This window comes from Ranitomeya imitator, chromosome 7 (assembly GCF_032444005.1).
Source record: "Ranitomeya imitator isolate aRanImi1 chromosome 7, aRanImi1.pri, whole genome shotgun sequence".
Lineage (NCBI taxonomy): Eukaryota > Metazoa > Chordata > Amphibia > Anura > Dendrobatidae > Ranitomeya > Ranitomeya imitator.
This window is the reverse complement of record NC_091288.1, coordinates 115,416,235-115,428,910: the sequence shown is the minus strand read 5'-3', so window position 1 is coordinate 115,428,910 and position 12,676 is coordinate 115,416,235. Positions and strand designations below refer to the sequence as shown.

The following is a 12,676-nucleotide window of genomic DNA, read 5'->3' as shown; positions in this document are numbered from 1 at the left end:
GTCTGGCATTTTTTTAAACAACATCCAATTGATCAGCACAAAGTCATCTGTCAAAAATGTTCAACTACCTTAAGCAGAGGACAGAATCTGAAAAGTCTCAATACAAGTTGCATGCATAGACATTTAACCACCATGCATTTGCAAGCCTGGACTAACTACCAAACGTCCCTTAAGGTTGTAGCACCCTCGGCCAATGAAGCTAGTCAGCAACGCAACATCCCTTCCGGCAGTGTAGGGCCACCATTTTCCGCACCACCTGCAGTATCTGTGCAGGTTTCTTTGCCAGGCCAAAGCAGTCAGGGTCAGGGAATCACCAGTTTCGTAGTAGGAAACACTGCATCTAGGGCACCGGTGGCAACAATACCATCTCCCACCGTCTCTCAGTCTGCCATGTCCACCGGCACCCCCGCTAGTTCCACGATCTCCAGCTCTCCAGTCCAGCTCACCCTACATGAGACTATGGTTAGAAAAAGGAAGTACTTAGCCTCGCATCCGCGTACACAGGGTTTGAACGCACACATAGCTAGACTAATCTCGTTAGAGATGATGCCCTACCGGTTAGTTGAAAGCGAAGCTTTCAAAGCCCTGATGGACTACGCTGTACCACGCTACGAGCTACCCAGTCGACACTTTTTTTCCAGAAAAGCCATCCCAGCCCTCCACCAGCATGTTAAAGAGCGCATCGTCCATGCACTCAGGCAATCTGTGAGCACAAAGGTGCACCTGACAACAGATGCATGGACCAGTAGGCATGGCCAGGGACGTTACGTGTCCATCACGGCACACTGGGTAAATGTGGTGGATGCAGGGTCCACAGGGGACAGCAAGTCCACGGTCTAGGAAACAATTCGCTGTAGCCGTTCGCACCCCCTCCTCCTCCTCTTCGTCCTCCTGCAGAAGCGAGAGCTCGTCCACAGACCGCAGTCGCACAACCACTCCATCCGCAGCTGCCACTGTTGCACACCAGGTCTCCCATTATGGGGCAGCTACTGGCAAACGTCAGCAGGCTGTATTGGCTATGAAGTGTTTGGGCGACAACAGACACACCGCGGAAGTTCTGTCCGAGTTCTTGCAGAAAGAAACGCAGTCGTGGCTGGGCACTGTAGATCTTGAGGCAGGCAAGGTAGTGAGTGATAACGGAAGGAATTTCATGGCTGCCATCTCCCTTTCCCAACTGAAACACATTCCTTGCCTGGCTCACACCTTAAACCTGGTGGTGCAGTGCTTCCTGAAAAGTTATCCGGGGTTATCCGACCTGCTCCTCAAAGTGCGTGGACTTTGTTCACATATCCGCCGTTCGCCCGTACACTCCAGCCGTATGCAGACCTATCAGCGTTCTTTGAACCTTCCCCAGCATCGCCTAATCATAGACGTTGCAACAAGGTGGAACTCAACACTGCACATGCTTCAGAGACTGTGTGAACAGAGGCGGGCTGTTATGTTTTTGTGGGAGGATACACATACACGGGCAGGCAGTAGGATGGCAGACATGGAGTTGTCAGGTGTGCAGTGGTCGAAGATTCAAGACATGTGTCAAGTCCTTCAGTGTTTTGAGGAATGCACACGGCTGGTTAGTGCAGACAACGCCATAATAAGCATGAGCATCCCCCTAATGCGTCTGCTGATGCAAAGTTTGACGCACATAAAGGATCAGGCATCTGCAGCTGAGGAAGAGGAAAGCCTTGATGACAGTCAGCCATTGTCTGGCCAGGGCAGTGTACAGGACGAGGTAGCGGGCGAAGAGGAGGAGGAGGACGAGGAGGATGATGGGGATGATTATATTTTTAATGAGGAAGCTTTTCCGGGGCCACTGGAAATTGGTGGCGCGGCAAGGCCGGGTTCTGGTTTTTTGAGGGACACAAGTGACGTGGATTTGCCTGAAACTGCCCCTCAACCAAGCACAACCGCAGATTTGAGAACTGGAACTTTGGCCCACATGGCGGATTATGCCTTACGTATCCTCAAAAGGGACACACGCATAACTAAAATGATGAATGATGATGATTACTGGTTGGCCTGCCTCCTTGATCCTCGCTATAAAGGCAAATTGCAAAATATAATGCCACATGAGAACTTGGAACTAATATTAGCAACCAAACAATCAACTCTTGTTGACCGTTTGCTTCTGGCATTCCCTGCACACAGCGCCCGTGATCGTTCTCACACGAGCTGCAGGGGCCAGCAGACCAGAGGAGTTAGAGGGGCAGAAATCAGAAGTGGCGTTGGCCAGAGGGGTTTTCTGACCAGGTTGTGGACTGATTTTGCTATGACCGCAGACAGGACAGGTACTGCAGCATCAATTCAAAGTGACAGGAGACAACATTTGTCCAGTATGGTAACAAACTATTTTTCATCCCTTATCGACGTTCTCCCTCAACCGTCATTCCCATTTGATTACTGGGCATCAAAATTAGACACCTGGCCAGAATTGGCAGAATATGCATTGCAGGAGCTTGCTTGCCCGGCAGCTAGTGTCCTATCAGAAAGAGTATTCAGTGCTGCAGGTTCAATACTAACAGAAAAAAGGACTCGTCTGGCTACCCAAAATGTAGATGATCTAACCTTCATTAAAATGAACCACAACTGGATTTCGAAATCTTTTGCCCCACCTTGCCCGGCTGACACCTAGCTTTCCTATGAAAAGGTCTTGCCTGTGGACTATTCTGAATGCCTTTTCCAATCTCGTAATTTTCTGCACCTGATTGTCCAGCATACGACATGTTTACACCTCACTAAATGGCCAAACTCCCCACACGGGGCCGTGGTATCGACACTTGGCGACAGCACCCGTGAGAGTGCAGTTGGTCTGAAGAGGTGGGTGAGCCCGCTTTTGGTCGACGGCACTGCCACTGGGTCCCTCCTAGTACAATAAAGTGTCTCTGGCGGTGGTGGTGCGCACCCAACGTCAGACACACCGTTGTAATATGAGGGGCCCTGGGCCTGTACCGCCGGCCACAAGACAGTTTCCCCCCACCCCAGCTCAAACAGTGCTCTACCACTTGCAAAATTATCTCACAGCTCCACCAATGTTTAGTCTATGCGCTGACATCCTTCAATGCCTGCCACTGACAATACCATTGTATTGACATTTTTGTTATGTTAGGCCTTCGATGCCTGTCTGTGGTCACTCCTTCCACTAGGCCTCCACCGACCACACCACTGCTGCCCGTGTACCCCTGTAACCAATTTAAAATTGCCTACAGCCATGTGTTATTATTTTAGGCCTTCGATGCCTGTCTGCGGTCACTCCTTCCACTAGGCCTCCACTGACCACACCACTGCTGCCCGTGTACCCCTGTAACCAATTTAAAATTGCCTACAGCCTTGTGTTATTATTTTAGGCCTTCGATGCCTGTCTGCGGTGACTCCTTCCACTAGGCCTCCACTGACCACACCACTGCTGCCCGTGTACCCCTGGAACCAATTTAAAATTGCCTACAGCCATGTGTTATTATTTTAGGCCTTCGATGCCTGTCTGCGGTCACTCCTTCCACAAGGCCTCCACTGACCACACCACTGCTGCCCGTGTACCCCTGGAACCAATTTAAAATTGCCTACAGCCATGTGTTATTATTTTAGGCCTTCGATGCCTGTCTGCGGTCACTCCTTCCACTAGGCCTCCACTGACCACACCACTGCTGCCCGTGTACCCCTGGAACCAATTTAAAATTGCCTACAGCCATGTGTTATTATTTTAGGCCTTCGATGCCTGTCTGCAGTGACTCCTTCCACTAGGCCTCCACTGACCACACCACTGCTGCCCGTGTACCCCTGGAACCAATTTAAAATTGCCTACAGCCATGTGTTATTATTTTAGGCCTTCGATGCCTGTCTGCGGTGACTCCTTCCACTAGGCCTCCACTGACCACACCACTGCTGCCCGTGTACCCCTGGAACCAATTTAAAATTGCCTACAGCCATGTGTTATTATTTTAGGCCTTCGATGCCTGTCTGCGGTGACTCCTTCCACTAGGCCTCCACTGACCACACCACTGCTGCCCGTGTACCCCTGGAACCAATTTAAAATTGCCTACAGCCATGTGTTATTATTTTAGGCCTTCGATGCCTGTCTGCGGTGACTCCTTCCACTAGGCCTCCACTAACCACACCACTGCTGCCCGTGTACCCCTGGAACCAATTTAAAATTGCCTACAGCCATGTGTTATTATTTTAGGCCTTCGATGCCTGTCTGCGGTCACTCCTTCCACTAGGCCTCCACTGACCACACCACTGCTGCCCGTGTACCCCTGGAACCAACATCAGAAAATATAAAAATAAGTATTTTGCTTATAAAAAAGAAAATACTGGAGAGATATCAAATGCAGATATTTTAACATTAAAAACAAACATATACAACAAAAATCTGGTACAGTACTAAAAATGGCCACCAGCTACAATAACTTTCTCCTGCAAGTAGTTAACTGAAAGGTTTTTTCAATTTTAAACACAGATATGGCATCCACCGAGTGTTGTCCTGTCGCGTCTTCTTTATATTATTGCCAAGAAGATGCAAAACAATGAAAATAATAAAATCATTATTTACCAAAAAAATAGAGTAAGTCAAAACCACATTGCAAATAAACATTCATTACAAATAAAGAAGCAGGGCGCGTCCGAGGGTGAGTATATACCTAATAAGAATATAATCACCCTCGGACGCGCCCTGCTTCTTTCCGACAGCCTTCCTTCCTAAGAATCAGCCCTTCCGTGGTGTAGAGAGAGGGTTTGTTACACTCCAAGGTGTTCCCCAGGTTGCCTTTCCTGAGCTTCGATGTTCCGGCTCTCGTTTAGTAGTTGTTGGAAACTACGCTGCATTGGGCCTACAAATTGGGTATGGGGTGTAGAGAGATGGTGTGTTCCACTCCAAGGTGTTCCCCAGGTTGCCTTTCCTGAGCTTCGATCTTCCGGCTCTCGTTTAGTAGTTGTTGGAAACTACGCTGCATTAGGCCTACAAATTGGGTATGGGGTGTAGAGAGATGGTGTGTTCCACTCCAAGGTGTTCCCCAGGTTTCCTCGCCAATGCTTCGATCATCATGCTCTCGTTTAGTAGTTGTTGGAAACTACGCTGCATTAGGCCTACAAATTCGGTATGGGGTGTAGAGAGATGGTGTGTTCCACTCCAAGGTGTTCCCCAGGTTTCCTCTCCATTGCTTCGATCTTCATGCTCTCGTTTAGTAGTTGTTGGAAACTACGCTGCATTAGGCCTACAAATTGGGTATGGGGTGTAGAGAGATGGTGTGTTACACTCCAAGGTGTTCCCCAGGTTTCCTCTCCATTGCTTCGATCTTCCGGCTCTCGTTTAGTAGTTGTTGGAAACTACGCTGCATTAGGCCTACAAATTGGGTATGGGGTGTAGAGAGATGGTGTGTTACACTCCAAGGTGTTCCCCAGGTATCCTCTCCATTGCTTCGATCTTCCGGCTCTCGTTTAGTAGTTGTTGGAAACTACGCTGCATTAGGCCTACAAATTGGGTATGGGGTGTAGAGAGATGGTGTGTTCCACTCCAAGGTGTTCCCCAGGTTGCCTTTCCTGAGCTTCGATCTTCCGGCTCTTGTTTAGTAGTTGTTGGAAACTACGCTGCATTAGGCCTACAAATTGGGTATGGGGTGTAGAGAGATGGTGTGTTACACTCCAAGGTGTTCCCCAGGTTTCCTCTCCATTGCTTCGATCTTCCGGCTCTCGTTTAGTAGTTGTTGGAAACTACGCTGCATTGGGCCTACAAATTGGGTATGGGGTGTAGAGAGATGGTGTGTTCCACTCCAAGGTGTTCTCCAGGTTGCCTTTCCTGAGCTTCGATCTTCCGGCTCTCGTTTAGTAGTTGTTGGAAACTACGCTGCATTAGACCTACAAATTGGGTATGGGGTGTAGAGAGATGGTGTGTTCCACTGTAGAGAGATGGTGTGTTCCACTCCAAGGTGTTCCCCAGGTTTCCTCGCCAATGCTTCGATCATCATGCTCTCGTTTAGTAGTTGTTGGAAACTATGCTGCATTAGGCCTACAAATTGGGTATGGGGTGTAGAGAGATGGTGTGTTCCACTCCAAGGTGTTCCCCAGGTTGCCTTTCCTGAGCTTCGATCTTCCGGCTCTCGTTTAGTAGTTGTCGGAAACTACGCTGCATTAGGCCTACAAATTGGGTATGGGGTGTAGAGAGATGGTGTGTTCCACTGTAGAGAGATGGTGTGTTCCACTCCAAGGTGTTCCCCAGGTTTCCTCGCCAATGCTTCGATCTTCCGGCTCTCGTTTAGTAGTTGTTGGAAGCTACGCTGCATTAGGCCTACATATTGGGTATGGGGTGTAGAGAGATGGTGTGTTACACTCCAAGGTGTTCCCCAGGTTTCCTCTCCATTGCTTCGATCTTCCGGCTCTCGTTTAGTAGTTGTTGGAAACTACGCTGCATTAGGCCTACAAATTGGGTATGGGGTGTAGAGAGATGGTGTGTTACACTCCAAGGTGTTCCCCAGGTTTCCTCTCCATTGCTTCGATCTTCCGGCTCTCGTTTAGTAGTTGTTGGAAACTACGCTGCATTAGGCCTACAAATTGGGTATGGGGTGTAGAGAGATGGTGTGTTACACTCCAAGGTGTTCCCCAGGTTTCCTCTCCATTGCTTCGATCTTCCGGCTCTCGTTTAGTAGTTGTTGGAAACTACGCTGCATTAGGCCTACAAATTGGGTATGGGGTGTAGAGAGATGGTGTGTTCCACTGTAGAGATGGTGTGTTCCACTCCAAGGTGTTCCCCAGGTTTCCTCGCCAATGCTTCGATCATCATGCTCTCGTTTAGTAGTTGTTGGAAACTACGCTGCATTGGGCCTACAAATTGGGTATGGGGTGTAGAGAGATGGTGTGTTCCACTCTAAGGTGTTCCCCAGGTTTCCTCGCCAATGCTTCGATCATCATGCTCTCGTTTAGTAGTTGTTGGAAACTACGCTGCATTAGACCTACAAATTGGGTATGGGGTGTAGAGAGATGGTGTGTTCCACTCCAAAGTGTTCACCAGGTTGCCTTTCCTGAACTTCTATCTTCAGGCTCTCATTAAATTGTGGTTAAACGGAACAACTGCATTTGGCGTACTAGTTGGTTTGGGGCCTACTATCGGTGTCTGCCGCTCCTTGCTGTTCTCCTGGTTTCCTGTCCTGAAATTCCGTTTTCAGGCGCTCGTTAAGTAGTTGTTAATGTTAGACTGCATTTGGCCTACTAGTTGGGTTGGGGCCTACTATCGGTGTCTGCCACTCCTTGCTGTTCTCCTCCACTGAACAAAGCTGTGCCGCCTGTTTACTACTTTTGCCAATTTTGAACTGCATTTCGACTACTCACTGATTTGGGCCTACTCTCTGTGTCAGCCTCTCATTCCAGTTGTCCTCCACTGCAATGCCCCCTGATTAGTCCTGTGTTACCAATTTTGAACTGCATTTAGCCCACTTTATTCTTTGGGCCTATATCTGTGTTTCCTCCTCATCCTGCCCATTGCCCAGCCAGTGATAGATGAGTCTGCTGGTACATTGACCCATAACGCAACATTTCCCGTGCACGCTACACTGCAAGATTGTGACCCTGCTGAAAGTCAGGTCCCCCTTCCCGCATACCATACCACCTTACACGGGGACAAAGAGGAAGGTGCAGATGAAAGTGCAGGTTCCTTCATCAGGTGGGGGGAGGAATACTAGTTGGCGACGTCACTGGCACAGGGCCTCTCATGGTACGCAAAAGTGTTGCTGCCGGTGGGAGGCGCCCCCGCCGTGCAAACACACCGCTGTACTTTGAGGGGCCCTGTGCCAGTGCCAATGCCAACGAGTGGGCCCCCCCTGCTTGCTCAGGTTCACAGCACTTGCAAAGTTGAAATACTTACCTCTCCCTGCTCCACTGCCGTGACGTGGTCCAGATTTCCTGGGCCCACTAATTACTTGAACCAGCCCTACCCACCACAACTTTAGCCAAATGACCCCCAATTTCAAATGCCTTCCAATTATTATAAGGTAAATTACGCTTGACAAGCTTCATTAAGAAGAATGGATGGTTTTGACATTAAAATGGGCACTCTAGGTGTTTTCCTGGCCCCCACTCACTGCCGACTATGCTGCCCCATTGACTTGCATTGGGTTTCGTGTTTCGGTCGATCCCGACTTTACGTCATAATCGGCCGATTTCACTCGACCCGACTTTTGAGATAGTCGGGTTTCGCGAAACCCGGCTCGACTCTAAAAAGGTCAAAGTCGCTCAACTCTAATCAGGATCATTCATAGTCTGTTCGAAAATAGACCGAAAAATAGTATGATGCTGAAGTGGATGGTTAGGGTTAAATTTCCAGTCTTTTTTAATCTGCTGTTCCTGTTTATGAGATCATTTGGGGCAATTTTAGGCATCACAGTCCTTCAATTATTAGTAAGTATAGGTCACATGCTTGAGACAGCTGTCAGCTGATCCTTTATTCCACTGACACTCTTTCCTGACTCATTTATAGCTTTACACAGCTCAGTTGATTATTCATGTATTTTTTTGATGGGCAGAAGTGAGACAGACCTCTGTCAATAGTATATCTTTTATGAAAACTGGAGGATTGGCTGGAGAAATAACAACAGCTTGATCCTGATTAGGATCTTGTCTTAAAATGTCAGGGGAGGCTATGAAGGCCACAATGCATGTTATGGGGCATTTACATTGCAAGATAATCATCAACAATTGTTGTCTTGCTGTTTACACAGGCTTTTAATTACCATGTGAACAAAAAAATATCATTCATCATGACAAAACGGCACGTTCTTGTTGGAGTATGTAAACAGGTCTCACACTGCTGAGAACAATGGCGGCCTATCTGGTATAGATCACTCAGTGTGCTTCCATTACTATGCCTACATTTCTTACATAAACAGGCATTTAAGCTACAGACAATCTGTAAAAGTTTGCTGATTGACAGTTGTATTGTGCTGCCAGTAGATCCAGGTAAAATAGACCTTTAAGGTACCGTCACACTTAGCGACGCTGCAGCGATACCGACAACGATCCGGATTGCTGCAGCGTCGCTGTTTGGTCGCTGGAGAGCTGTCACACAGACCGCTCTCCAGCGACCAACGATGCCGGTAACCAGGGTAAACATCGGGTAACTAAGCGCAGGGCCGCGCTTAGTAACCCGATGTTTATCCTGGTTACCATCCTAAAAGTAAAAAAAAAAAAACACTACATACTTACCTACAGCCGTCTGTCCTCCAGCGCTGTGCTCTGCACTCCTCCTGTACTGGCTGTGAGCACAGCGGCCGGAAAGCAGAGCGGTGACGTCACCGCTCTGCTTTCCGGCTGACCGACGCTCACAGCCAGTGCAGGAGGAGTGCAGAGCACAGCGCTGGAGGACAGACGGCTGTAGGTAAGTATGTAGTGTTTGTTTTTTTTTACTTTTAGGATGGTAACCAGGGTAAACATCGGGTTACTAAGCGCGGCCCTGCGCTTAGTTACCCGATGTTTACCCTGGTTACCAGTGAAGACATCGCTGAATCGGTGTCACACACGCCGATTCAGCGATGTCTGCGGGGAGTCCAGCGACCAAATAAAGTTCTGGACTTTCTTCCCCGATCAGCGACAGCACAGCAGGGGCCTGATCGCTGCTGCCTGTCACACTGGACGATATCGCTAGCCAGGACGCTGCAACGTCACGGATCGCTAGCGATATCGTCTAGTGTGACGGTACCTTTAGTGTTTTCCAATATGTATAGGAAGTTTAATAGCCAGGCTACTGCCATAACAAGGTACTCCCTTCAAACACAAAAACAGACATGCATTGTCTTTTGCTCACCAACCAAATATTCCAAATATTGTTATTCTACTACACATTATTGTTATTATTACTTTTACTTTTATTAGTATTTATTTTGATTTAATTGGTTTTTCTTTTATTTACTTTTTACAGCTAAATTTCCTTCTATTCTTGAATACAGTGAGGGTGCTTGCAACAAAAATCTGGGAGTCAAATGCAGTTGGTTATGATGCCAGGAAACAGTACAGGTAGAATTATTTCAGAACTTTTTGAAATTGAACACATCAATATATTGCCTTGTTGTTTAAAAACAAAGTAAAACAATATTGGCTGGAAATATGTTCTTATATTTTTTTCAGAAACTATTTTATAAATAAAATAAATATTCATGAGTTATACAGTTCTAGATGTCTAGTTTCAAGTATCAAGGACATTTGCTAATTTATTCTGTGTTTGCCAGACAAAATGTGTTGATTTATTTTTTTGCTTGTGTTTTTTGTTTGCCTTTCAATTTAAAGAAAAATAGTGTAAAATATGTATTGAAGCAAAGTGTACAGATTTATTGGAGTTTAATGACATTTCAGGTTTAAGACTAGGTTCACATTTGCGGTTTACTCCGCAGCATATCGTCTGCATCCGCAAACGTATGCAAAAATACATGCAAATGCATGATAACGCAGCTTTTTTAACTGCATCACCTTATGCATGATGGGAAAAAAACGCAATGTTTGGATGCGTTTTTGCATGCGTTAGCATTTTTATGCGCATGTGTTTGATAGAAAAAAAAATTTCTAGGAGAATTTACTTGAAACAAGCCACGCAAAATGGGCGTGTCTCAAGGTGTTTCTGTATATAAACCCTTGTACAGAAGAAATTCTCAGATATTGCTCCTGTATCCTGCGTCAAGATGGATCTTCGCATGAAGAGTTTCTATCGGAATCTGGATTTGGATGTCAACTTGTTTGTTTGCATTTGCTTGTGAGCAAGAACAGAAAAGAGAAAAACAGAGAAGACGGCGTCGGCACTTTTGGCAGCACCTTATTCTTGAACTCTGACAGAGCCGTGGAGCTTAGCGCTCCTTATTCATTAAGCTCTGTGAAAATCTGGAGAAATATTTCGAGTACACGAGGATGTCTCAAGACCGCTTCATGGAATTGCTGGTCTGTGTATAAGGAGCCATCAGCAGGCAGGGACACCCACCTCTGTAGAGCGATTCTGCTGAGGAACATCTGCTGGTGACTCTAAGGTACGTAATATTTAAACATAATTCTTATTGTTCTGCAATGAGCTTAACATTTATCGCTTTTTTTGTTTTGCAAAAAAACTGTCCTAAATATTATTGTTATAAAAGCCATGTCCTTTTCTTTTTTTTTCTTTCTCTGTTTTGCAAAACCCCAGTCATAAAAACTATTTTTCTGAATGTTTTTTTTTCTTTCTTCGTTTGACAGATTCCTGGCTACCGGAGAGTGCCTATCATTACCCCATTTCCAGTTTCAGATAGGAATTCCCATACTATCTTTGATTGTTGCAGACACCTGCCGGGCTTTGTGGGATGTTCTCCGTGAGGAATTTATCCCCCTACCCACAACAGAAATCTGTCAGGAAAATGCCGATAAATACTGGCAAATTTGTAATGTCCCCACCTGTTTGGCAAAACACATTAGAATTACCAAACCGTCTGGAATGTGATCCGAGTACTTTAAAAATTATAGAAAATATTTTTCCATAGTGCTCATGGCAATTAAAATAAAATAGCCCCTACGGTTCCACACGTCCATGGTGCAAATAAATATCCCCATATGTCTAGAGGTCATGGGTTCTACCCCTGTATGAAGTGTAAATTACTAAAAACAAAAAAAAACAACAACTTTCGCTTACTAACGGAAGCACGGAATGGCAAATAAAAGATTTTTAACTATGTTACTATTTAGGTTCTGTAGAAGGACGTAGATCTGGGTATTTATTATGATGGAATATAGGCTGAACTGGATGGACAAATGTCTTTTTTCGGCCTTACTAACTATGTTACTATGTTACTAATTGCAGCCGTGGACTGTAGTTTTGTCTCTGTGGACATTGGATCATTTGGCCATGGTAATGACTCCCAGACATTTAAAAACTCGGACATGGGCCAGCGGTTGTATGGCAATCATTTCAATTTCCCCCTGCCACAACCTCTTCCCAACATTCAAGGCCCGCCAATGCCATTTGTTGTGGTTGAGGATGAGGCCTTTCCGAAGTGTGGAAACCTCCTTAAACCATACTCCAGTCGGGTCTTGACACACAAAAAGGATTTTTAATTACCGACTGACCAGGGCACGAAGAACAGTTGAGTGTGCCTTTGGTATCCTTGTCTTGAAATGGCACATTTTTGGGACAGCCATTAATCTCAAAATTGAGACAGTCGATAAGGTTGTCAAGACATGTGTGGTTCTGCACAGCTACATAATGGCTAAATAATGACACAACGTTGAACTTGATGAACCTGTAAGTAACCCATTGCCAGATTACCATCATCACCATCTCAGGACAACAGTTAAAGTTGCCCAAATAAGAGATACATTTGCATCCTTCTTTGTTTCTGAGAGTGGACGTGTGTCCTGGCAAGATGAAATGGTTTAGTGTTCTTGGAATGTTATGTAATGTTATGTACCAGTAATTATTAAAATGTACCATTAATGTTTGCTGACAATAAAACACCTCTAGTTAAACATCTGTTCCAAGTGCCCTCTATATTACAAATTTTTTTTAAAGGGAACCTGTCATCCCAAAAATCGAGGGTGAGCTAAGTCCACCAGCATCAGAGGCTTATCTACAGCATTCTGGAATGCTGTAGATAAGCCCCCGATGTATCCTAAAAGATAAGAAAAAGAGGTTAGATTATACTCAACAAGAGGAGGTCCCAGTCCAGTCCGATGGGTGTCGCTGTCTGGCGCC

The 12,676-nt window shown here is 46.1% G+C and overlaps 1 protein-coding gene across 1 annotated transcript in view; it reads left to right on the top strand.

The window, feature by feature from the left end:
* The window catches only part of PTH2R (parathyroid hormone 2 receptor), a 1,239,906-nt gene that overhangs the window by 999,383 nt on the left and 227,847 nt on the right, over positions 1 to 12,676 (top strand). Inside the window, exon 10 of the mRNA XM_069733763.1 lies at positions 9,893 to 9,987. Within this exon, the coding sequence (XP_069589864.1) occupies positions 9,893 to 9,987 (95 nt within the window). The remainder of the gene's footprint in view (positions 1 to 9,892; positions 9,988 to 12,676) is intronic.